We start from the raw sequence: 27,606 nt of genomic DNA on the forward strand, positions 1-27,606 counted from the left end.
TTCTATAGAAAATTTTGTCAAAATTTTATTTTTATAGAAAATTTTCTCAACATTTTATTTCTATATAAAATTTTCTCAAAATTTTATTTCTATAGAAAATTTTGTCAAAATTTTATTTCTATAGAAATTTTGTCAAAATTTTATTTCTATAGAAAATTTTGTCAAAATTTTATTTCTATAGAAAAATTTGTTAAAATTTTATTTCCATAGGAATTTTGTAAAAATTATATTATATCGAAAATTGTGTCAAAAATTTATTTCTATACAAAATTTTGTTAAAAATTTATTTCAATACAAAATTTTGTTAAAACTTTATTTCTTTGAAAAATTGCGTCAAAAATTTATTTCAATACAAAATTTTGTTAAAATTTTATTTCTGTAGAAAATTTTGTTAAAATTTTATTTCTATAGAAAAATTTGTTAAAATTTTATTTCTGCATAAAATTTTGTCAAAATAATATTTCTGCATAAAATTTTATCAACATTTTATTTCTATAAAAAATTCTGACAAAATTTTATTTGCATAGAAAATTTTGTCAAAATTTTTTTTCTATAGAAAATTTTGTCAACATTTTATTTCTATAGAAAATTTTGTCAAATTTTTATTCCTATAAAAATTTTTGTCAAAATTTTATTTCTATAGAACATTTTGTCAAATTTTTGTTTCTATAGAAAAATTTGTTAAAATTTTATTTCTATAGGAATTTTGTCAAAATTTTATTCTAAAGAAAATTGTGTCAAAATTTTATTCTAAAGAAAATTGTGTCAAAATTTTATTCTATAGAAAATTGTGTCAAAAATTTATTTTTATTTATTCTACCAACTGTGGCAAGCGCGATTACAATACTACTGTACTCTTTGTAAGCGGATATAAAACAAAATAAAAAATATTTAAAATTGTGGAGTTGACAGTCAAAATTTTGTCTAAAATCAAAATTTTGTCTCGACAATAATCTTCCAATGGAATTTTTGTTGAAATTTAGTGAAAAGTACTTTTTCGCTAAGGTGTGACCCGAATTCAGTGTTTTGGGTGTGAATTAAATCATTTTGTGATATTTTGCCAAATAAATAATTTTAATATTTTTTTATAATTTTTAATGCATTCTGTCCCCAAATATTTTCCAAAATTCTTGATTTCCCTATTGGATTGGATCCGAGTATATTTGTTCCTAGTCCTAGTCGAATTCGAGTTTACATTTACATTAATTCTCCGCTTCTTTGGCTCGGAATCAATACCAAAATTATTCTTCTAAAGACAAAATCTTTGTGAACCGGACATGCTTCTGTTTTAGTGTATATGAGTCTGAAATAAAGCGGGCTACCATTTATCCTAACCTAAATTAAAAATTTAAAAATTTCTTTTTGGAATAAAAATTGCGACCAAAACACCGCAAAAATACCAAATTAAATTAAAATTTTATTTCTATAGAAAAATTTGTTAAAATTTTATTTCTGCATAAAATTTTATCAACATTTTATTTCTATAAAAAATTCTGACAAAATTTTATTTGCATAGAAAATTTTGTCAAAATTTTATTTCTATAGAAAATTTTGTCAAAATTTTATTTTTATAGAAAATTTTCTCAAAATTGTATTTCTATATAAAATTTTCTCAAAATTTTATTTCTATAGAAAATTTTGTCAAAATTTTATTTCTATAGAAATTTTGTCAAAATTTTATTTCTATAGAAAATTTTGTCAAAATTTTATTTCTATAGAAAAATTTGTTAAAATTTTATTTCCATAGGAATTTTGTAAAAATTATATTATATCGAAAATTGTGTCAAAAATTTATTTCTATACAAAATTTTGTTAAAAATTTATTTCAATACAAAATTTTGTTAAAACTTTATTTCTTTGAAAAATTGCGTCAAAAATTTATTTCAATACAAAATTTTGTTAAAATTTTATTTCTGTAGAAAATTTTGTTAAAATTTTATTTCTATAGAAAAATTTGTTAAAATTTTATTTCTGCATAAAATTTTGTCAAAATAATATTTCTGCATAAAATTTTATCAACATTTTATTTCTATAAAAAATTCTGACAAAATTTTATTTGCATAGAAAATTTTGTCAAAATTTTTTTTCTATAGAAAATTTTGTCAACATTTTATTTCTATAGAAAATTTTGTCAAATTTTTATTCCTATAAAAATTTTTGTCAAAATTTTATTTCTATAGAACATTTTGTCAAATTTTTGTTTCTATAGAAAAATTTGTTAAAATTTTATTTCTATAGGAATTTTGTCAAAATTTTATTCTAAAGAAAATTGTGTCAAAATTTTATTCTAAAGAAAATTGTGTCAAAATTTTATTCTATAGAAAATTGTGTCAAAAATTTATTTTTATTTATTCTACCAACTGTGGCAAGCGCGATTACAATACTACTGTACTCTTTGTAAGCGGATATAAAACAAAATAAAAAATATTTAAAATTGTGGAGTTGACAGTCAAAATTTTGTCTAAAATCAAAATTTTGTCTCGACAATAATCTTCCAATGGAATTTTTGTTGAAATTTAGTGAAAAGTACTTTTTCGCTAAGGTGTGACCCGAATTCAGTGTTTTGGGTGTGAATTAAATCATTTTGTGATATTTTGCCAAATAAATAATTTTAATATTTTTTTATAATTTTTAATGCATTCTGTCCCCAAATATTTTCCAAAATTCTTGATTTCCCTATTGGATTGGATCCGAGTATATTTGTTCCTAGTCCTAGTCGAATTCGAGTTTACATTTACATTAATTCTCCGCTTCTTTGGCTCGGAATCAATACCAAAATTATTCTTCTAAAGACAAAATCTTTGTGAACCGGACATGCTTCTGTTTTAGTGTATATGAGTCTGAAATAAAGCGGGCTACCATTTATCCTAACCTAAATTAAAAATTTAAAAATTTCTTTTTGGAATAAAAATTGCGACCAAAACACCGCAAAAATACCAAATTAAAGTTTTAGCGGATGTGTTCTTTACGGTGTTTTCACGTTCCCCGTGAAAAAGTAACATTATGCTCCATAAACATATTTGGGATCATCATCAATCATTCTCCTTCTTCGCTTGCAATCGTTTTCGATTTGATTTTAAAATAATTAAATACTTACCTCATTTAGAATTTTGTCTTGAAACGACCATAACAAAAATAAATTTATAGTAAAACACACACTTTAAATAATTCATTCAAAAATCTTTATTTTGATTTGAAGTTGTCGAGTTTTGCAAATTTCCATAAGAATTTGAAAGGCAATTCATGCCAGCAGACGATCGTACTCTTGGATGACATATTCAAACTTTTTAATGGCATACTCCACATCCTTATCCGTAATCTGGTGATACAGCACAATGCGAGCATATGACCAGTCACGGGCACTGACCCTTAACACAATGCCACTTGCACCATCCTCCTCGGATGTGACCACACCGTCAGCAAGTTCTTGAGCCGTTACTGTAGCCAGACGTTTGGCCAAGTCATCGGCACTTACTTTCGGATTAACCATGTGTATCAACAGTATATTAGAGTGCACATTGTTTAAGTCAACGGAAACGTTTGGACTGGCCAGATTGTGTAGAGCTAGACATTTGGAGTTGGAGAAAAAAAAAAACAAATGATGAGGATGTCAACGACAACGAAATGCAAAGCATAAATGGGGGAAAACAAAAGATGGAAATTTTAAAATGAGTCGACAACAAAAAAGGGTACAAAGTAAAAACAAAGGATTTTCAAAAAAGAAATGCTTGCCATCATAACGAATAGCAATTCAAGTGCAAAGGAAAAAAATGGAACTTTCTTTAGCAGTTTATTTAAAAATCTAACCTGAGATTCATATGAAAATTATGAGAAATGGGGTATGGATAATGGTAATGGTTAAGTTCCCCGATGTAAAAAAACTCGTTGACTTTAATGTACACAAAGCTATTGTAGCTCACGCACATTTTCATTACACATACGTGAGTCAAGCTGATGGCAACAGCGTGAGTGAGCTTAACCGTGAGTGTGAGTTACGAAAATATTTTCTGTGTGAGTAATAAATTTCGGACTAATACGCTCTCGAAAATACCCATGGTTGCATTGTTGTAAAAGGGCTTATATAAACATCACATACTGAATTTAATCCCAATCGTACGATTCCCAAAAATAGTAAGAATGAACTACTGTATAGTTCAAATGGTCATGATTTGGCGCCAATGATTTTCTTCTTTACTTTTAGTTAATTTAATCTTCCATGAGAGGGTGTAATTTCGTGAACTGCCGTTAAAAAGTACAACAGGACACTAATTTTTCCTGGATTTAACAACGCTGTGTTGAAATCTCAAAATGTGGAGTACAATTTAGTTCAATTTTCGAATGAGTTAGTTTATTCTTGCTATAAAACAATTTTCGGTACCCGACTTTAAACCTTACTTAGTTGTTTTTCTTGAAATTAAGGAAATATTTGTATAACCTCCACCATGGGACGGGGGGTAAAGGGTGATACGGTCAAAATTTGGTCAAGGGAAAACGCGTGTAAATCGGTGAAATCGTTTATTTAAAAATTCAAATTAAATTTCTTTTTCCAGTTTAATTAGTATAAAAGGAAAAATATTCAGTTAGGCTTTCGCTTTTCCAAATCCGAATTGCCGGCCCTCACCCTTAACACCTGCCATCAGATTTTGTACAGCCACCTTGTCCACCTTCTTCGCCGCAGAAAGCCAGTTTGCCTTGAACTGCTGCTCGTCCTTAGCAGTTTTTTTGGTCTTCTTTAGGTTCCGCTTGACAATAGCCCAGTATTTCTCAATTGGGCGAAGCTCTGGCGTGTTGGGAGGGTTCTTGTCCGTGGGAACCACCTGCACGTTGTTGGCGGCGTACCACTCCATGGCCTTTTTACCGTAATGGCAAGATGCCAAATCCGGCCAAAACAGTACGGAACAACCGTGTTTCTTCAGGAAAGGCAGCAGACGTTTATTCAAACACTCTTTCACGTAAATTTCTTGGTTGACAGTCCCGGAAGCTATGAAAATGCTGCTTTTCAAGCCACAGGTACAAATGGCTTGCCAAACCAGATATTTTTTTGCGAACTTTGACAGTTTTATGTGCTTCAAAATATCTGCTACCTTTCCCCTTCCTTTTGCCGTATAAAACTCCTGTCCCGGAAACTGCTTGTAGTCGGCTTTGACGTAGGTTTCGTCGTCCATTACCACGCAGTCAAACTTCGTCAGCATCGTCGTGTACAGCCTCCGGGATCGCGCTTTGGCCGTCGTATTTTGTTTATCATCGCGATTTGGAGTCACTACCTTCTTGTAAGTCGATAGTCCGGCTCGTTTTTTGGCTCGATGCACGGTTGTAGACGATACACCCAGCTTATTTGCGGCATCTCGGAGAGAGAGGTTAGGGTTTCGCTTGAAACTACCGGCAACTCTCTTTGTCGTCTCAGCGGCTTCCGGTTTTCGATTTCCCCCCGATCCAGACTTCCTGGCTGTCGACAAACGTTCCCCAAACACTTTAATTACATTGGTAACGGTTGATTTGGCAACTTGTAGCGATTTTGCCAGCTTTGCGTGCGAGTAGCTCGGATTTTGGCGATGCGCGAGCAAAATTTTGATACGCTGCTCTTCTTGCTTGGACGGCATTTTGACAACTGAAGAGTGAATTCCAAAATCAAAATAGCAGCAACATTCTACACACACACACCTTCAAAATGAGGGGTGTTCAGGTTAATTGCAAAATTGAAAGAAATACGTCAAGTTTATATTGACCAAATTTTGACCGTATCACCATTTATATTAACTTTTTCATTCCGTTTGTAACACATCGAAATATTGCTCTAAGACCCCATAAAGTATATATATTGTGGGTCGTAGTGAAATTCTGATTCGATGTAGCCATGTCCGTCCGTCCGTCTGTTGAAATCAACTTCCGAACGAAATAAGCTATCGACTTGACACTTGGCACATGTAGTTGTTATTGAATGTAGGTCGGATGGTATTGTAAATGGGTCTTATCGGATCACTTTTACGTATAGCCCCATATAAACCGACCCTCAGATTTGGCTCGCGGATCTTCTTGGAATAGCAAAATTCATCCGATTCGGTTGAAATTTGGTACGTGGTGTATGTATATGGTCTCTAACAACCATGCAAAAATTGGTCCATATCAGTTCATAATAATATATAGCCCCCATATAAACCGATACCCAGATTTGACCTACTGAGTCTCTTGGAGGAGCAACATAAATCCGATCCGGTTGAAATTCGGTATGTGGTGTTAGTATATGACCTTAACAATCACGCAACGATTTATTCATATCGGTCCATAATTATATATAGCCACCATATAAACTGATTCCCATATTTAACCTCCGGAGCCTCTTGGAGGAGAAAACTTCATCCTATACGGTTGAAATTATTAAATTATTCTTAAAATTTCTTTATTTTAAAGAACCGACATCTTTGGCTTGGTATCAATACAAAAATCCTTAAACGAAGGTCAAAATCTTTGGATCCAAGTAAACTTTTTTAAAGTGTACCTATAGCGCACCTCAGTAGAAGGTCATTCATTTCTGTCCGCTAAAGGTGGTAACCACGGTTGCCACTGGGGCCAAAATTTAACAAAAATCTATCAACTTCATCACGTATTTTGAAAATTGTCAAAATTTTATTTCTATAGAAAATTTTGCCAAAATTTTATTTTTCTAGAAAATTTTGTCAAAATTTCATTTCTATAGAAAATTTTGTCAAAATTTTATTTCTATAGAAAATTTTTTTATCAGTTTATTGTATAGAAAATTTTTCCAAATTTTATTTCTATAGAAATTTTTCTCAAAATTTTTTTCTATAAAAAATTTAGTCAAAATGTTATTTATGTAGAAAATTTTGTCAAAATGTCATTTCTATAGAAAATTTTTATCAAAACTTTATTTTTGTCAAAATGTTATTTCTATAGAAAATTTGTCAAAATTGTATTTCTTTAGAAAATGTTGTCAAAATTTTATTTCGATAGAAAATTTTATATCTATAGAAAATTTTGTTGAAATTTTATTTCTTTAGGAAATTTTGTCAAAATTTTACTTCTATAGAAAATTTTGTCAAAATTTTATTGCTATAAAAAATTTTGTCAAAATTTTATTGCTATAGAAAATATTCGTCCAAATTTTATTTCTATAGAAAATTTTCGTCAAAATTTTATTTCTATAAAAAATTTTGTCAAAATTTTATTTCTATAGAAAATTTTCGTCAAATTTTAAAGAAAATTTTACCAAAAATCTATCAACTTCACCACGTATTTTGAAAATTGTCAAAATTTTATTTCTATAGAAAATTTTGCCAAAATTTTATTGCTATAGAAAATTTTGTCAAAATTTCATTTCTATAGAAAATGTTGTCAAAATTTTATTTCTATACAAATTTTTTTAAAAGTTTATTGTATAGAAAAATTTTCCAAATTTTATTTCTATAGAAATTTTTCTCAAAATTTTTTCCTATAAAAAATTTAGTCAAAATGTTATTTATATAGAAAATTTTGTCAAAATGTTATTTTTATAGAAAACTTTTATCAAAACTTTGTTTCTATAAAAAAAATTTGTAAAAATTTTATTAGCATAGAAAATTTTCGTCAAAATCTTATTTCTATAAAAATTTTTTTCAACATTTTATTTCTACGGAAAGTTTTGTCAGCATTTTATTTCTATGGAAAGTTTTGTCAAATTTATTTCTCTAGAAAATTTTTTATATTTTTTTGCCAAAATTTTGTTTCTATATAAAATGTTGTCAAAAAATTTTTTTCTATAGAAAATTTTGTCAAAATTTCATTGCTATAGAAAATCTTGTCAAAATGTTATTGCTACAGAAAAATTTTGACAAAATTTTCTATAGCAAAAAAATTTTGTCAAAATTTTATTTCTATAGATAATTTTTTTAACATTTTATTGCCATAGAAAATTTTTCCAAATTTTATTTCAATAGAATTTTTTTAAATTTGTTTTTCTCTAAAAAATTTAGTCAAAATTTTATTTCTATAGAAAATTTTATCAAAATGTTATTTCTATAGAACATGTTTATCAGAATTTAATTTCTATAGAAAACTTTGTCAAAATTTTATTTCTATATAAAATGTTGTCAAAGTTTTATTGCAATATAAAATTTCGTCAAAATTTTATTGCTATAGGAAATTTTGTCAAAATTTTATTGCTTTACAAAAATTTTCCAAATTTTATTTCTATAAAAATTTTTCTCAAAAATTGTTGTGTTTGTTGTTGTTGTTTTTGATTACAGCTTAAAACCATGCATTGACTAAACCACAAGTGTAGCTTAACAGAGGCAGCCCGATGTATCAGGCTCACTTAGACTATTCAGTCAATTGTGATACCACATTGGTGAACTACTCTCTTATCACTGAGTGCTGCCCGATTCCATGTTAAGCTCAATGACAAGGGACCTCCTTTTTATAGCCGAGTCCGAACGGCGTTCCACATTGCAATGAAACCACTTAGAGAAGCTTTGAAACCCTCAGAAATGTCACCAGCATTACTAAGCTGGGATAATCCACCGCTGAGAAACTTTTTGGTGTTCGGTCGAAGCAGGAATCGAACCCACGACCTTGTGTATGCAAGGCGGGCATGCTAACCATTGTACCACGGTGGCTCCCACAAGTGTAGCTTAACCTCTGTTAGTTAAGCTACACTTGTAGTTTAGTCAATGCATGGTTTTAAGGTGAAATCAAAAACAACAACAATGATTAAAGGAAAAAAAACAACAATAACAAAACGAATGAAAAAAAAAAATTATAAAAAATTTAGTCAACATTTTATTTCTATAGAAAATTTTGTCACAATGTTTTTTCTATAGAAAATTTGTCAAAATTTTATTTCTTTAGAAAATTTTGTCAAAATTTTATTGCTATAGCAAAATTTGTCAAAATTTTATTTCTTTAGAAAATTTTCTCCAAATTTTATTTATATAGAAATCTTTGTCAAAATTTTATTTCGATAGAAAATTTTATATCTATAGAAAATTTTGTTGACATTTTATTTCGTTAGGAAATTTTGTCAAAATTTTATTTCTATATAAAATTTTGTCAAAATTTTATTTCTATAGAAAATTTTGTCAAAATTGTATTGCTATAGAAAATTTTGTCAAAATGTTATTGCTATAGAAAATGTTCGTCAAAATTTTATTTCTATAAAAAATTTGTCAAAATTTTATTTCTATAGAAAATTTTCGTCCAAATTTTATTTCTGTAGAAAATTTTCGTCAAAATTTTATTTCTATAAAAAAATTTTGTCAAAATTTTATTTCTATAGAAAATTTTCGTCAAAATTTTAGTTCTATGGAAAGTTTTTTCAATATTTTATTTCTATGAAAAGTTTTGTCAAATTTTATTTCTATAGACAATTTTGTCAAAATTTTATTGTTATAGAAAATGTTCGTCCAAATTTTATTTCTGTAGAAAATTTTCGTCAAAAGTCTACCCAAACATTAAGAATTCTACCAATCTACAAAACAATAAAAAATTGACCATTTTTTGTAGAACTCTACCAGCTGTGGCAACTCTACCAACTGTGGTCGTAACCATCGACGCAAGAAAGAGATGAACAAACAGACGGACATCTCCGGTTAGATTGATTGAGCTGGTAATTCGGAGTTGATGGGTATACATAGTGAAAGCTTTTGGATGTTATTTCCGGGAGTTGAATCTTTGTGCTGATTAATTAATCACTGAACCCTCATCATAAATGGAGGTCTATGAAAAATGTGTTAGCAAAGGTATTGGTGAATATCAGTGAGATATAAAATTAGACTTTCTAATACATTTTATCTTTAACCACACCTCGTATTAGTCTCACTTGTTTTAGCAGCATTGGAGATAGTCGTACATCCAGGCCTTTTTCCGGCTCAAAATCAAAAAAAAAAACAAGGATAAAGGACTGAATAATAACAAAATGCTCAGTGATGTTTAGGGTAAGTGTGTTATGGAACAAAAAGTGGCACTTTAGGCAGTTTATGAGAGAGTGTTTGTTGCATGCAACACATACACTCATTGAAATCCACACACACACTCACTCACTCAATCAAGTTCCTGCAGCATTCCATGTCGCCCATAAGACAAAATAAATGAACGGATGAATGCATACAACGATAGCTAGATCCTATGCGACGACGACGGACACACGAAGAGACGTATGAATGAACGAATGAATGAACGTATGAGGGGATAAGGATGATGAAACAAAACAATACCAAATGAAGCATCTTCTATGTAGCTCCAAGGTGTGACTGTGTGTTAGGAGACATGTCTTTTCGATTTTTGTATTTTGGTATAAATTACCTTCTGCGATACGTTTCGTTCTTTGATAATCCCCATTCAAGCGTGGCACAATTGTCTCGAGAGCCACTAAGCCGGCAGCAGCAAGAACACCACATTGGCGCATTCCACCACCCAAAACTTTGCGTAGATGTCGGGCTCTATAGGGGGAAAAAAGAAAGAAAACAAAAACAGAGTTATACGTATGAGTAATGTACACTCACTAACAAATATATATGGGGTTCCTCTACACACACACATACGCGCGCGCGTACTTTCATATGGGACGTTTCCAAGAAGTTTGATATATCTACAGGGATTCATTATAAGGAGATATAAAAAAGAAGTCAGTTTGCAATTAATATAAAACATTTTATTCAGGTTCATGTGAAGCAAGGTCATAATTTAGCACCATGCAGACTTGTGAAGGTGTCTTTGACACTTAATTAGAGAGAACCTTTTTGGATGACATCGTAATTTACTAAAGGTTAAATGCTATTTCAATTATATAGCTCCTTTGCGCTAGAGAGTATAGATTTAAGAGGTGTTTGGGTAATTTTATACTATAACAATTGTGATTTTTTTCGCACAAGATGGATTAATTTGAATTAACCGGCATTACCGTATTTGCCACTTCAGACACGTAGACACTTCGATCGGGCTGAAGTGTCTGAAGTGAGATGGTAATTTGAAGCCATACTTTTTATATTAGAATCCAAATTAATTTAATTTCCTACGTTGTATTAACGAAATTCTTCATTAAAAGTCAGCCAACGTAACATTTCGTTATAACAATGTAATTTCCGTTACATTTACGAAACCAAATATGAAATACATCTCGTAGTAATAACGAATAATTACATTGCATTTCGTTGAATTAACGAAAACTATTCGTTGTATGAATGAAACTTATTTATTGCATGGATCACGGTTGCAACATTTCTTTGAGAGAGATCCCCAAAATTTCGAAATAATTTCCACAAAAAATCCCCAACTCAAATACTTTTCCCCATGAAAAATCCCCATAGAAAAAATGCATATAATTATTGCATGTGTGCAAATTTTATTCTATGAAAAATAAAAACAATCTTACAATATCGAATTCTTTAATAGGTAAGGACTTCAGCAAGTCTGTTACTCCTCTATTGTTGCAATAGATGTGTGTTTTGCATTAAACATTGCGGAGTTTTTCAGAAAGTTATACTATTCCATCCAAAACTAATCTACCAAAAATTGGAGAAAATCCAAACAAGAATTATTTTGTCAAAATTTTATTTCTATAGGAAAATTTTCTCAAAATTCTATTTTTATAGAAAGTTTTGTCAACATTTTATTTCCTTAGAAAATTTTCTCAAAATTTTAATTCTACAGAAATTTTTTTTGTCAAAATTTTATTTCTATAGAAAATTTTGTTAAAATTTTATTTCTATAGAAAAATTTGTCAAAATTTTATTTCTATAGAAAAATTTGTCAAAATTTTATTTCTATAGAAAATTTTGTCAAAATTTTATTTCTATAGAAAATTTTGTCAAAATTTTATTTCTATAGAAAATTTTGTCAAAATTTTATTTCTATAGGAAATTTTGTCAAAATTTTATTTCTATAGCAAATTGTGTCAAAATTGTATTTCTATAGAAAATTTTGTCAAAATTTTATTTCTGTGGAAAATTATGTCAAAATTTTATTTCTATAGAAAATTTTGTCAAAATTTTATTTCCATAAAAAAATTTTGTCAAAATTTTATTTCTATAGAAAATTTTGTCAAAATTTTATTTCTATAGAAAATTTTGTCAAAATTTTATTTCTATAGAAAATTTGGTCAAAATTTTATTTCTATAGAAAATTTTGTCAAAATTTTATTTCTGTAGAAAATTCTGTAAAAATTTTATTTTTATAGAAAATTTTGTCAAAATGTTATTTCTGTAGAAGGTTTTGTCAAAATTTTATTTTTATAGAAAACTTTGTCAAAATGTTATTTCAATAGAAAATTTTGTCAACATTTTATTTCTACAGGAAATTTTGTCAAAATTTTATTTCAATAGAAAATTTTGTCAAAATTTTATTTCTATAGAAAATTTTGTCAAAATTTTATTTCTATAGAAAATGTTGTCAAAATTTTATTTCAAAAGGAAATTTTGTCAAAATTTTATTTCTATAGAAAATTGTGTCAAAATTGTATTTCTATAGAAAATTATGTAAATATTTTATGTTTTGTCAACATTTTATTTCCTTAGAAAATTTTCTCAAAATTTTAATTCTACAGAAATTTTTTTTGTCAAAATTTTATTTCTATAGAAAATTTTGTTAAAATTTTATTTCTATAGAAAATTTTGTCAAAATTTTATTTCTATAGAAAAATTTGTCAAAATTTTATTTCTATAGAAAATTTTGTCAAAATTTTATTTCTATAGAAAATTTTGTCAAAATTTTATTTCTATAGAAAATTTTGTCAAAATTTTATTTCTATAGGAAATTTTGTCAAAATTTTATTTCTATAGAAAATTGTGTCAAAATTGTATTTCTATAGAAAATTTTGTCAAAATTTTATTTCTGTGGAAAATTATGTCAAAATTTTATTTCTATAGAAAATTTTGTCAAAATTTTATTTCTATAAAAAATTTTGTCAAAATTTTATTTCTATAGAAAATTTTGTCAAAATTTTATTTCTATAGAAAATTTTGTCAAAATTTTATTTCTATAGAAAATTTTGTCAAAATTTTATTTCTATAGAAAATTTTGTCAAAATTTTATTTCTGTAGAAAATTCTGTAAAAATTTTATTTTTATAGAAAATTTTGTCAAAATGTTATTCTGTAGAAGGTTTTGTCAAAATTTTATTTTTATAGAAAACTTTGTCAAAATGTTATTTCAATAGAAAATTTTGTCAACATTTTATTTCTACAGGAAATTTTGTCAAAATTTTATTTCAATAGAAAATTTTGTCAAAATTTTATTTCTATAGAAAATGTTGTCAAAATTTTATTTCAAAAGGAAATTTTGTCAAAATTTTATTTCTATAGAAAATTGTGTCAAAATTGTATTTTTATAGAAAATTATGTAAATATTTTATTTCTATAGAAAATTTTGTCAAATGTTATTTCTGTAGAAGATTTTGTCAAAATTTTATTTTTATTTCTGTAGAAAATTATGTCAAAATTTTATTTTTATAGAAAATTTTGTCAAAATGTTATTTCTGTAGAAGATTTTGTCAAAATGTTATTTCTGTAGAAGATTTTGTCACAATTTTATTTTTATAGAAAATTTTGTCAAAATATTATTTCCATAGATCAGTTAATAAATGAGGCCCCTATGGTCAAAAATAAGGTTATTAGGGGCAAATTTTTCAAAATCGGGCGATACATATATATGGGAGCTATATCTAAATTTGAAACGATTTCGATGAAATTTTGCACATACAGTTAGTGCTATAGAAGATTACATTTAGGGAACCTTGGTTACGATCGGTTGATAAATAAGTGTTTTACGGTCAAATTTGGCAAAATCGGCCGATACATATATATGGGAGCTATATCTAAATCTGAACCGATTTCGATTATTTTTGGCACATACTGTCAGTACCAGAAAAGATTAGAGTAAGCCAAGTTTGAGTAAGATCGCTTAATAAATAAAGTTTTTATGGCCAAATTTGGGAAAATTGGGAGATACATATATATTGGAGCTATATCTAAATCTGAACCCATTTCGATGATATTTTTCAGACTTAAAGGATGATGAAAAAGTTTACTATGTGCAAAATTTGATGACGATCGGTTTGTAAAAAAAGCACAACGTGGCTCCATTTGTCGAAATAGGGCGATACATATATATGGGAGCTATATCTAAATTTGATCTGATTTCTTCCAAATTCAATAGCGTTCGTCCTTGTGCCCAAAAAACACCCTGTACCAAATTTCATCCAAATCGGATGAAAGTAATTGCGACCGGAATCCGGTGAACAACAAATACATGGACAGACGGACGGACGGACGGACACCAAGCGCTAGATCGACTCAGGAGGTGATTCTGAGTAGATCGGTATATATTTTATGGGGTCTAAAATCAATATTTCTGGTAGGCAAATTTTTTGGCCGATCAAACTTATTATACCCTGAGCACTATGTGGTTTAGGGTATAAAAATTCAAAATGTCAGTTGAGTTAAAGACGATTTCTTTAAATTAAAAATGTTTTTCTTTATTTTAAGGAGCATTTGCCTTACTTCAAAGATCTACAACTTCAACAATTTCACGATTTGTGTTCTAAATTTTAATGAAATGATGCAAGGATTATAAACTTTCTTTTAATTAAAATGTCATTATTTTCAAAAATGTTGTCCTTCGCATTACGTAAATTTTGGGTCCTAAAATTTAAGTTGCATAATCTTCCATATTAGGTCAATATTTTTTTCAGTGTAGGCCGATATGGCCCATCGTCGAACGTGGTTTGCATGCAGACAAAAAAAAACAAGTATATACGGCCGTAACTTCGGCCAGGCCGAAGCTTATGTACCCTCCACCATGGATTGCGTAGAAACTTCTACTGAAGACTGTCATCCACAATCGAATTATTTGGGTTGCGGTACTTTTGCCGATGACAAGGTATCTTAAAACTTCCTAATGCCGTAGTATATACCATGTAGTCCATACGTGGTATATATTAAATTTAAAATGGCCGATTACATACGTATATAATTAAGTTTGACAAAATTTTCTATAGAAATAAAATTTTGACAAAATAAAATGTTGACAACATTTTCTATAGAAGTAAAATTTGGACAAAATTTTGTATAGAAATACGATTTTAACAAAATTTTCTATAGAAATAACATTTTGACAAAATTTTCTATAGAAATTAAATTTTTACAAAATTTTCAAAAGATTTAAAATTTTGACAACATTCTCTATAGAATTAAAATTTTGACAAAATTTTCTATAGAAATAAAATTTTAACAAAATTTTCTATAGAAATAAAATTTCGACAAAATTTTATATAGAAATAAAAATTTGACAAAATTTTCTATAGAAATAAAATTTTGCTAGATTATTTTTGCTCGAGTGGCAAGCATGATTATGCACCGATATGGACCAATTTTTGTGTGATTGGGAATCGTCTATATATAACTATAGACCGATATGGACCAATTTTGGCATGGTTATTAGCGGCCATATATTAACACCACGTTGCAAATATGGGGGCTATATATAATTATTTACCGATGTGGACCAATTTTTGCATGGTTGTTAAAGACCATATACTAACACTATGTACCAAATTTCAGCCGGATCGGATGAAATTTGCTTCTCTTAGAGGCCTTGCAAGCCAAATTGGGGGATCGGCTTATATGGGGGCTATATATAATTATGGACCGATGAGGACCAATTTTTGCATGGTTGTTAGAGACCATATACTAACACCATGTACCAAATTTCAGCCGGATCAGATGAAATTTGCTTCTCTTAGAGGCCTCCCAAGCCAAATCGGGGGATCGGTTTATATGGGGGCTATATATAATTATTGACCGATGTGGACCAATTTTTGCATGGTTGTTAGAGACCATGTACTAACACCATGTACCAAATTTCAGCCGCATCGGATGAAATTTGCTTCTCTTAGAGCAATCGCAAGCCAAATTTCGGGGTCCGTTTATATGGGGGCTATACATAAAAGTGGACCGATATGGACCAATTTTTGCATGGTTGTTAGAAACGGATGAAATTTGCTTCTTTTAGAGCAATCGCAAGCCAAATTTGGGGGTCCGTTTATATGGGGGCCATACGTAAAAGTGGACCCTATGGCCCATTTGCAATACCATCCGACCTAGCTTGTTTCGTTCGGAAGTTAGCGTGATTTAAACAGACGGACGGACGGACGGACGGACGGACATGCTCCGATCGACTCAGAATTTTACCACGACCCAGAATATATATACTTTATGGGGTCTTAGAGCAATATTTCGATGTGTTACAAACGGAATGTCAAAGTTAATATACCCCCATCCTATGGTGGAGGGTATAAACAGAATCTGTGTCAAAATTCAGTACGATAGCGCCATTATTGAAGGCTGTAGAGTGATAACAACAGACAAACAATGTAAGATTTCAGATTTGAATAAGATCGGCTAATACATCAAAATTTGAAATGGGAGTAACATAAAAATAAATAAGATTATTATGGTCAAATTTCGATTTGAATCAAAATCGGATCAACTCAACATATAGTTCCCATATATACTATGTATCGTACGATTTTATAAATGGGGTCACATTGCGCAATTTCAAAAAAATTTCAACAAAATCGGCTCAGATTTAGACACAGCCCGATTTTCCCAAATTTGGTCATAAAACCCTCTTTTTATCAACCTATCGTACGCAGAGTTGCCTAAATCTAATATTCTATAGAACTAACTATAAGTGCACAGACTCATCCAAATCAGTTCAGACAGTTAGATAGAGCACCCTTACATATAAATTGCCCGATTTTGAAAAATTTGCTTGAAATTTGAAATGTAGAGGTATTTTAGGACCTCAAATAGGTGTGCCGAATATGGTGTATATCGGTCCATGTTTGGGTATAGCCCCCATATAAACCGATATTCCGATATTACTTATTGGGCTTCTGGACCGTGGTTTTTTTCGATTTGTCTGAAATCGGAAAACTTAAGGACCATAAAGCGGTGTGGAAAAAAATGATGTGTATTGGTACATGTTTTGGTATATCCCCCATATATACCGATCTTCCAATTGTACTTCTTGGGCTTATTGAATCCATAGTTTGTGTCCAAGTTGCTTGAAATTGAAAATCTAGAGGCTTTTTAGGTCCACAAAAAGGGGTGCCGAATATGGCGTGTATCGGTTAGGATTGCCATATGATGGCTGCATACATTCCGGGATTCGTCGGGACAAGCAAAAACAGTCACATTTTTCGAAAATAGTTGCGCATATTTTATCACTTGGTAAATTCGCATAAACGCCATGGCGTAGTCAAACTTTAAAATTCCTAAATATGTTGGAGCCACAGCTGTTTCGGAATTACCACATTCCTCATCAGCATCCTCTACTTGCAGCAAAACTATCAACCAATTATCAGAATAAATTCGGGTAATTCACTCAACCCAAAGTGAATTACACTTGAACCTTCCGAAAAAGGGTTTGGGTTGGAGCCTCTGAAACTTTCTTCCAAGATTGTTTTTTAAAAAACGGAAACCCAAACTCATATTTACTGGCATATTACTTTCGGGTTTGGCAAACAAACTTTAAGCTCTGAGGTTACAATTGCTGCTTCTTTTGTAGTGGCTTTCGATACTGGGAATTTGGATATAACCATGGACATGGGTATACTTCGCATCAGAGTTGGGGATTGTTATAGTGTCACTAAAGGGTCTATGGTGGTGATAGGGATAAAATCGAACTTTCAAACGTTGGCAGGGAGTTCAGACTTGACTTTCTAACAAGCATTTCGCAGAAAAACGTGAATTTGAAATAAAATTAGATATTTGCGTATATCTTTTTACATTTGCTGCTCAAATAAGAGTTGATGATTCGAAAGACAGTGCTTCGATTTTTTTCTCATAGTGATAAGATTAAATGAAATGGTACAAAATCTGACAGATAAATGTACATTTCAAAAGTATGAAAATACAAAAATAGTTTTGAAAACGATTTAATTTAAAATCATTTTCATTTATAAGAAATGGAAAAAAATAAAACATAGGTCCGTCCGTCCGTCTGTTGATATCACGCTAACTTCCGAACGAAACAAGCTATCGACTTGAAACTTGGCACATCTAGTTGTTATTGATGTAGGTCGGATGGTATTGCAAATGAGCCATATCGATCGACTTTTACATATAGCCCCTATATAAACGGACCCCCAAATTTGGCTTGCGGGGACTCTAAAAGAAGAAAATTTCAACCGATCCAGCTGAAATTTGGTACATGGCGTCAGCATATGATCTCTAACAACCATGCAAAAATTGGTCCACATCGGTCCATAATTATATATAGCCCCCATATAAACCGATCTCCCGATTTGGCTTGCGGAGCCTCTAAGAGAAGCAAATTTCATCCGATCCGGCTGAAATTTGTTACATGGTGTAAGTATATGGTCTCTAACAACCATGCAGGAATTGGTTCATATCAGTTCATAATTATATATAGCCCCAATATAAACCGATCCCCAGATTTGACCTCCGGTGCCTTTTGGAGAAGCAAATTTCATCCGATCCGGCTAAAATTTGGTACATTGTGTTAGTATATGGTCTCTAACAACTATGCAGAAATTGGTCCACATCGGTCAATAATTATATATAGCCTACATATAAACCGATCCCGAGATTTGGTTTTGGAGCCTCTTGGAGGAACAAATTTCGTCCGAGTCAGTTGAATTTTGTACATTGTGCTAGTTTATGGCCGTTAACAACCATGCCTAACTAGGTCTATATCGGTCTATAGTTATATATAGCCCTTAGATAAATCGATCCCCAACCACACAAAAATTGGTCAATATCAAGTTTATAATTGTATATAGCCCCCATAGCGTATATGGGGGCTATATAAATAATTTAATTCTGGCTCTCTACCCCATAATTCAATTCTGGCTCTCTACCACGTGTGGACTAACTCAAAATTTAGAAAACGATGATAAGAAGTTTTAATATACCACAACCCAAGTAATTCGATTGTGGATGACAGTCTTTCGTAGAAGTTTCTACGCAATCCATAGTGGAGGGTACATAAGATTCGGCCTGGGCGATATATACTTGTTTCAGCTTTTTTTCTTCATATACTATCAAAGTCCTTTAAAAGCGAGTTAATGACAATTTTATTTTCCAAATTCAGACTCGACTTCCAGTAGAAATATTGCTATGTTTCAAGTAAAAAACGTCTTTAAAATAAAGTGTTGAAAAACATGTCCCATTTTTGAACGATTTTTGCTTTGTAGTCAAGATGCAAAAATGCAACAAATTTAAAGATAACAGGTTGGCTGATAAGTCCCCGGTCTAACAAAGAAAAACACATTGTTTTTTCAAAATTCGTTTTTATTATTCAACATAGAGTCCTTCAAGAGCGATACAACGATTATAACCATTAGCGTAGCTAGACAATTTTCCTAGGGGGGGGATATAGCCACCCTAGCTAAAAATTTATAGACTGAACTTATAGGTTCAATTAATGTTTTATTTCATAAAATTGAATAAAAAATTAGACACCAAAATAACTCGACAATTAATTTATAATAAAGCAACTAAAAGCAGTTCCACACTTTTCCCAGCAAAAAAATTTTGAGTTGTTCTATAGGCACAACTTTAAAAGCACTTCCAAAAATGTCCTCAATTATTTTAACTACACAGGAAGTTTTTTACATCATTTTTTCATATTTTAATATGTAATTTTTTGTTTTCTCTTTTTTCAAATAGTTTAAAAAAAAGAGTAAGAATAAATAAATTGGTACAAATTATTCAAATTTTGCCATAAAAATTATTCGAGGAAAACTGTTTCAAACAAGCGTCAGAATGCATTAAAAATCATAAAAACAATAAAAAATTATTTATTTGGGAAAATATGACAAAATTTTTTAATTCACATTCAAAACACTGAATTCGGATCTCACCTTAAGAAGTGATGCAAATTCATTGCAACGGCTGTTGAAACGGTGGACATTTGTCCTATGACAAGCTCATATTACATTCATTGCTTCTCCGCCAATTTTGCACCACTTCTAGACCCAAAAACAACATTTTCACTACTTTTTGGCGACGCTTTTTCGCAGCATTATTAAGATATTAATTTATGAAAGAATAGTTTTAATATCAATTACTATTTTTTTAATTAAATTGACTAAACTAAATCAATCAAATGGTCAACCACAGCTTTATTTCATAAATATCTGACTTCAAAAATTGCCATCGCCAACTGCTACCACAACCCAAGTAATTCGATTGTTCATGAAAGTCTTTAGCGGAACTTTGTGCGATTGTTATATTGTTATTGTTATAAAAATTAAAAAAACCATTGACATTTATTCAAAAATGGAAAATCATAAATAGAGTTTCAAATTCTGGGGGGGCTAAAATTTTTCTGGGGGGTCTAAGCCCCCTCCCCAGAGGCCTTCCTACGCTTATGATTATAACGACCTTTCAATTTTTTTGATACCATTTTGGTAGTACTCCTTCGGTTTTGCCTCAAAATAGGCATCAGTTTGGGCGATCATCCTATGCACATCCCAAAAAACAGAGGCCATTACATTGCCAGCGGACTTTTGAGTCTGCTGCAGAGACGGTTCATCGGTCGCTGTCCACTCAGCCGACTGTCGATTGTACTCAGGAGTGCAGTGATGGAGCCATGTTTCATCCGTTGTCACATATCGACGGAAAAACTCGGGTTTATTACGAGTTAACAGCTGCAAACACCGTTCAGAATCATCAACACGTTGTTGTTTTTGGTCAAATGTGAGCTTGCACAGACCAAAATGGGTGCCGCATATCCAAATATTGATGAATGATATGACCAACACGTTCCTTTGATATCTTTAAGGCCTCTGCTATCTCGATATACTTCATTTACATTCAAAATCATTTTGTGGATTTTTTTGATGTTTTCGTCGTTAACCACCTCTTTCGGGCGTCCACTGTCCTCCGTGCTCATTTCACCATGCTTGAATTTTGCGTACCAATCAATTATTGTTGATTTCCCTGGGGCAGAGTCCGGAAACTCATTATCAAGCCAAGTTTTTGCTTCCACCGTATTTTTTCCTTTCAGAAAACACTATTTTATCAAAACACGAAATTCCTTTTTTTCCATTTTTTTTCACAATAACAAAAGTTGCTTCACAAAAGACGCTCTATCTCACAAACTAATTGACTTACAGACGTCAAATTCTGACTCGAATCATTTGAAGGTTGGTACTATATACAAATAATATGCATTTAATACTAGCGACGCCACCTATGTGTCAGACCGGGGACTTATCAGCCAACCTGTTAATTTCTTTCATTTTAAAGAATTTTTCTGAATTATTAAAGTCAAGTTGACCTTGGCCCAAAATTTTTTTCTTTCATGTTATGATACCCATTTTTAAGTCAAATCACTTAATTATAAGGACAATACGATTTCATTGAAAAATTTGGACAAGGAAAAAAAACTTTATATTAGAGAAATGCGTCTTCTATGCTAAACAAAATTTGCATTCGTATTTTAAGATATTTGGCAAATTTTGTGAAAGATTGGGGACATTTCCTAGAGACGAAATTCCGGGACAATCCAGGCGAATCCCGGCCATCTGGCAAGCCTAGTATCGGTCCATGTTTTGGTATAGCCCTCATATAGACCGATATCCCGATATTACTTCTTGAGCTTCTAGAAACCGTAGTTTTTATCCAATTTGTCCGAAATTTGAAATCGAGTGTTTTTTTTTTGGGACATTCCCGGCCGTGGTGAAATTCTGAGTTGATCTGGCAATACCCGTCCGCCGTTTGAAATCATGCTAATTTCCGAACAAACCAAACTATCTACTTGAATTGTATTGGAAATGGGCCATATCGGTATATCCCTCAAGTAAGCCGACCCCCAAATTAGGCTTGCGGAGCTTATACACCGGTCCCTCCGATTTAAGTTCTTGAGGAAATAAAAGTCGCAATTACTTCCATGCAGAAAGCACCATTTGAACCAATATTCTTGAGGTAGTTTGTCCACCCAAAGTTCAAAATTTTTTAAAGTTAACCGCTGCGAAGAGAGGGTTTTCATTGCAAACGGCTTCTATAGAAAGCTGGAATATATCAAAGCAGCAATTTTGAAGGTGTTTAGTCGCAGCTTAACGAGGACTAAAATTTGCCATTGCTTGGATTTAAACCCAGTATTATTCGTTTTCTTGCTCTACTGAAAAAATGCTTTAGCTCCACTTCGACCCAAATAGCCCATATATCCCGAATAATCCCATACTGTCTTAATGCGTTTGTTTGTATTTGTGTTTGTGTGTATGTTTGTATATACAGACAAAAGACAGCATTTGAAAGGAGTTAACAAATAATCATTAGTCACAAGGAAAACGACACCTTAAGGATTACTGCTTTTAATCGTTGCCTCTCAAGTAATTGTTCTACTTTTCGGTAGCCTGACATGAATGGCTTCCTTATCCACGTCCCCTTGTCTCTCCACCCCAAATCCCACCAACAGCCAGACTTGGCCCAGAGCTAATCTACAAATATACTTACTCCTTAATGAATGCTTTATTGCCCAACAGGACCGATCCCACTGGCGCAGACAGCCCCTTGCTCAGGCAATAGCAAACCGAATCGAAATCTTTGGTTATTCGAGCCACTGGCACATTAAGATATGTGGCTGCATTAAAAACTCTAGCACCATCCATATGGAGGGCTATATGTTTGCCATTTGTCTTCTCCGGATTCTTACAGATCGCAGCCAGTTCATCGAGCCACTCCAAGGGTACGACTTTGCCACCACACATATTGTGGGTATTTTCTACAATCACCAGAGCTGTAGAAGGCTCGTGACAGTCATCGTACAGACGTAACTTACGTTGCATCTCCTTGAGACAAAAAGTTCCGTCTGTTTCGTTTTTAATTGTTGCTAATTGAACACCAGCGATTTGTGAAGCGCCACCTAGAACAGTTCAATGCCATGATTAATGAAGTGTAAGGTTAAAGGGAGATGCGAATGAGTTGTTACCTTGTTCGTAGAGGAATGTATGTGAGATGTCACCACAGATGGCTTCCGTGCCACGACGATGGCAATGAACCATGACTGAAATGTTAAAGGGGGAAACCATGTTAAACTCGTCAATTGTTAAATGGTTGTCATGTCGTCATTTGAGCGATGAGTTCAATTAAAAAAAGGTCTTTTCTGAAGCATTTGTCAATTATATGCCTATTAAAATCGCTATTTCTATAGAGTTAATCGGAAAGAAATTTTGGAAATTGTTATTTGAGAATTCCAGATTACAACCTCGGCGAAGAAAATTTTGTATACACTAACCTTGTTCATACCCTTTACTATAGGATTGAGATGAGTTTCCGACTATTTATGTGGGACGGAAGGTATTTAATATCGGTAGATATGGAAGTGAATCGAATAAATCGTTCGATGCTAGGATGAATAGAAATATAAAATTCGAATATCGTCTAATCAAAGAAGCAAAAGTTGCAGTCCTCACATACGGTTAGTCGATATTGGATTTTATTCTTTGTGAAAATCGAATTTAATCGACCAATCTACTTTGTATAGTGGTCAAATTCGAGTTTTATACCCAGGGTGGGTATATGTTAGGGTAGGTTAAGTTAGGTAGCCCGATATTTCAGACTCACTTAGACTATTCAGAAATTTCCCCAGCATTACTGAGAGGGCATAATCCACCGCTGAAAAACTGTTTTGTGCTCGGTCGAACCTAGGGAAGAACCCACGGTGACTCCCTGTTTACCCTTTCGCAATCTTAAAAATCGACTAGTCTAATAGACTAACTGCTTTTGCTAGTACCACAAATTGACGAAGTATAAGAAAAAAAGAAAAGGTGATATGTTTGTGCAAGTAGTTCAAGGGTAATTCACTTTGGGTTTAGTGAATTATCCGAATTTATTCGCTTCAAATAGTAAAAGCTGATGAGGAATGTGTGAGTTTCGAAATGAACGTTATCCAACTATCTTGCAGTTTAAAGGGCTTTGCTCAAATAAATTTGACAAACACACTTTTGGTTAAACTACTCTTGTTGTTTACTCAACGTATGGTAAAATTTCAAAAGCCAATTTCCACATTATTCAATTGACCCAATATGCCGCTAAAATTCACAGCGAACATCGTCATCATCATTCTTTGATCGACATAAGAACAGAAGGTCTGTAGACGCTAAGTGGTCTATAGAGTGGATGTGATGTTGCGAATTAGGCATCGCCCTGCTATCCCACACCTGCCAGGAATGTAGTTGAGCCATATAAGACTGCTAACAGCTTCCCACATGGCTTCATTTTTTCTGGAAACTGGGTCACATATTTCTCAACAGTTGCTGCCCAGTCATAATTCCTATGACTGTAGCCTGCACCTAGTTTAATAGTTCCTAGTCTTTTTATTTTTGTCATTCCGTTTGTAACACATCCAAATATTGTTCTAAGACCCCATAAAGTATATATATTCTGGGTCGTGGTGAAATTCTGAGTCGATCTAAGCTTGTCCGTCCGTCCGTCTGTTGAAATCACGCTAACTTCCGAACTAAAGAAGCTATCGACTTGAAACTTGGCATAAGTAGTTGTTATTGATGTAGGTCGGATGGATCACTTTTACGTATAGCCCCCATATAAACGGACCCCCAGATTGGCTTGCGGAGCCTCTAAGGGGAGCATATTTCATCCGATCTGGCTGATATGTGGTACATGGTGTTAGCATATGGTATCTAACAACCATGCAAAAATTGGTCCATATCGGTCCATAATTATATATAGCCCCATATAAACCGATCCCCGCATTTGGCTTGCGGATCCTCTAATATAGCAAATTTTACCCGATTCGGCTGAAATTTTGTACGTAGTGTTAGTATATGGTTTCTAACAACCATGCAAAAACTGGTCGATATCGGTCCATAATTATATATAGCCCCCATATAAACCGATCCCCAGATTTGACATCCGAAGCCTCTTGGAGGAGCAAAATTCATCCGATCCGTTTGAAATTTGGTACGTGGTGTTAGTATATGGTCTCTAACAACCATGCAAAAATTGGTCCATATCGGTTAATAATTATATATAGCTCACATATAAATCGATCCCCAGATTTGACCTGCGGAACCTTTTGGAGGAGCAAAATTCATCCCATTCGGTTGAAATTTGGTACATTGGATTAGTATATGGCCGTTAACAGACATGCAACAATTGGTCGGTCTATAGTTATATATAGCCGATCGCCAATCACACAAAAATTAATCCATATCGCCAAAAATAATTTACCAAAATTTTATTTCTATAGAAAATTTTGTCAAAATTTTATTTCTATAGAAAATCTTGTCAAAGTTTTATTTCTATAGAAAATTGTGTCAAACTGAATTATACGAGTATTTTATCGGTTTTTTTTTGGTTTAATATATACGCCGTATGGACTAACTTACAATTTAGAAGACGGTGTTAAGAAGTTTTAAAATACCTTGCCCTCGGCAAGTGTTACCGCAACCCAGGTAATTCGATTATGGATGAAAGTCTTTAGTAGAAGTTTCTACGCAATCCATGGTGGAGGGTGTATAAGATTCGGCCTCTCCGAACTTACGGCCATATATACTTGTTCTTATTTAATAAAATTTTCATCGCTCTCATTTGCTACGTATCTCAGCAATTTTCATCAATACTTACTTGCCAATAAATTTGCCATAGTGCCAGTGGGTACAAATAATGCTGCTTCCATTTCGAACAGTGCTGCCGATTTCATTTCCAATTCTAAAACTGTTGGATCTTCACCGTAAACATCATCGCCTACGTCCGCTTCGAACATGGCTTGACGCATTTCCTTAGTGGGCATGCTAACCGTGTCGGAACGAATGTCGACAACGTAAGAAGCAGATGTTGTCGAAGGCATGTTGATTGGTAGTTCGAACTAAAATAAATACAAAATTAAAAAATATACATTTTTGTATATTACTTATTTGCACTATTTAAAATGCAATATAAACTACATAAGAATGTAACTTATACACGCTCACAAAAAATCGCTTCTGTAACATATACTCCCAAACATATTTTGCTTCAAGCATATATATTTTTGGGTATTGCCCAAACATTTATATGTTTGATCTCTTCCAATATATAATATGTTTGAAAGCATATTGGTCTAAACAATATATGTTTGGGTAGTCTAAGTTCCAAACATTTTGTATTTTTGCATCCAAATTCAATAATGTTGTCTTCCAAAAAACAATATGTTATTATGTGAACATATAATATGTTTGGAAGCATTTTCACCCAAAAATATTATATGCTTAAAAAAAATTCTCCCAAACAATATTGTGCTCATTTATTTATTTATATATTTACAATCATAATGAATTATGAAAATAAACAGGTAATATAGGTGCTAACAACATAGGTTTTCGACCTGAATGCTCAACATTTTGTTTCTGCCCAATTGTATATTCCCCCACATCTCAAATGTGGGGGAATAGCTGATCAAGTAGCTGATCAATTGCCCAAGGAAAAATAAAATGTTAAGTTTGTAATAACAAGCAACAACCACCAACTTAATTCAATATCGCTCCCTGTTAAATAGCGCTCCAAGTTACTAAACACATATATGTTTATAGGCTATTTCTAAATTAATATATGTTTGCATCCAAGCATATTATATTTACAAACATTTTATGTCCCAAACATAATATGTTCTAACATATTAACATATATGTCCCAAACATGTTATGCTAGTTTATGAACATTATATGCTTGCACTCAAAAATATTGTGTTTAAAAATTTGTGTTCCAAACATATAATGTTTATAGCCAAACATATGAAAAACAGTCTTTTTCATCCGTGTAGATCACACAAAAGAAATATCAGTAGCACTGAACTGCTTTTCGGACTACATACAATTATTTTATGGATTCAAATAACAGAAATATTTCGAAGTTGTATAAATTTCCGAATATATTCACTTTTGTTTGAGTTGGTCAATGTTACTAATATCATAATAACGATTTAGTCATTCTGTAAAACTTCGTGCCAGCAACTGAATAAATTTGATAAAATTTGGCTCTCTTCGTAAATTGTTAAGTTTACATTCCCGGGACATTTCATGTAAATCGAAGTGAAATTGTGGATTCTATTAATGTATTTTTCAAAATCGGCTGATAATCGCTTTTTGAGCTAAATCCCAACCAATTCCTACCTGAAATAATATTAGCTATTTAAGACTCGAAGCAACAATTTCCACAGATTTTTTTTGATTATAAAAAAATCGACGGATATCGCGAAATCAATTCATGATTATGAGTATTTAGAATATGCCACCATTTGTCTAACTTGCTTTCTTACGGGCGTTGCAAACATATCCACTAACTCGTAATCGTCATTTTCGATTGGCAGGGTATAAATAGTTATATTCTCTTCCATTACCTTATTGTAATGCAGTTAGCAAATTCAATTGATAAATTGACAAGAGAAGTGATTTGAATCTATAAAAGGAAAAACTAACAATCTACCTTTCTGTACATATAAAAACCAATGTGTGTTGTATGTATATTTGTATATACTCACATATGTAAGTAAATATATTTTCATAAAATGAATTTGGATTTCTTCCACATTTTCAGTAAAGCAGAGGATAGTCTTCAAATAGTATACACACAAAGAAAAAGTAATTTCC

At 31.7% G+C, this 27,606-nt stretch overlaps 1 protein-coding gene across 1 annotated transcript in view; it reads right to left on the reverse strand.

Moving 5' to 3' along the window:
• Positions 1–3,159: 3,159 nt before the first annotated feature.
• Positions 3,160–27,606, reverse strand: part of LOC142222135 (uncharacterized) — a 30,001-nt gene continuing 5,554 nt past the window's right edge. The window contains exons 2-6 of the mRNA XM_075292102.1: positions 25,607–25,847; positions 22,950–23,024; positions 22,475–22,883; positions 10,294–10,430; positions 3,160–3,564 (exon numbers count right to left, since the gene is read on the reverse strand). Coding sequence (XP_075148217.1) covers positions 3,242–3,564; positions 10,294–10,430; positions 22,475–22,883; positions 22,950–23,024; positions 25,607–25,829 — 1,167 coding nt within the window. The 5' untranslated portion in view covers positions 25,830–25,847 and the 3' untranslated portion in view covers positions 3,160–3,241. The remainder of the gene's footprint in view (positions 3,565–10,293; positions 10,431–22,474; positions 22,884–22,949; positions 23,025–25,606; positions 25,848–27,606) is intronic.

The sequence above is a fragment of the Haematobia irritans genome, chromosome 1 (genome assembly GCF_050003625.1).
Source record: "Haematobia irritans isolate KBUSLIRL chromosome 1, ASM5000362v1, whole genome shotgun sequence".
Lineage (NCBI taxonomy): Eukaryota > Metazoa > Arthropoda > Insecta > Diptera > Muscidae > Haematobia > Haematobia irritans.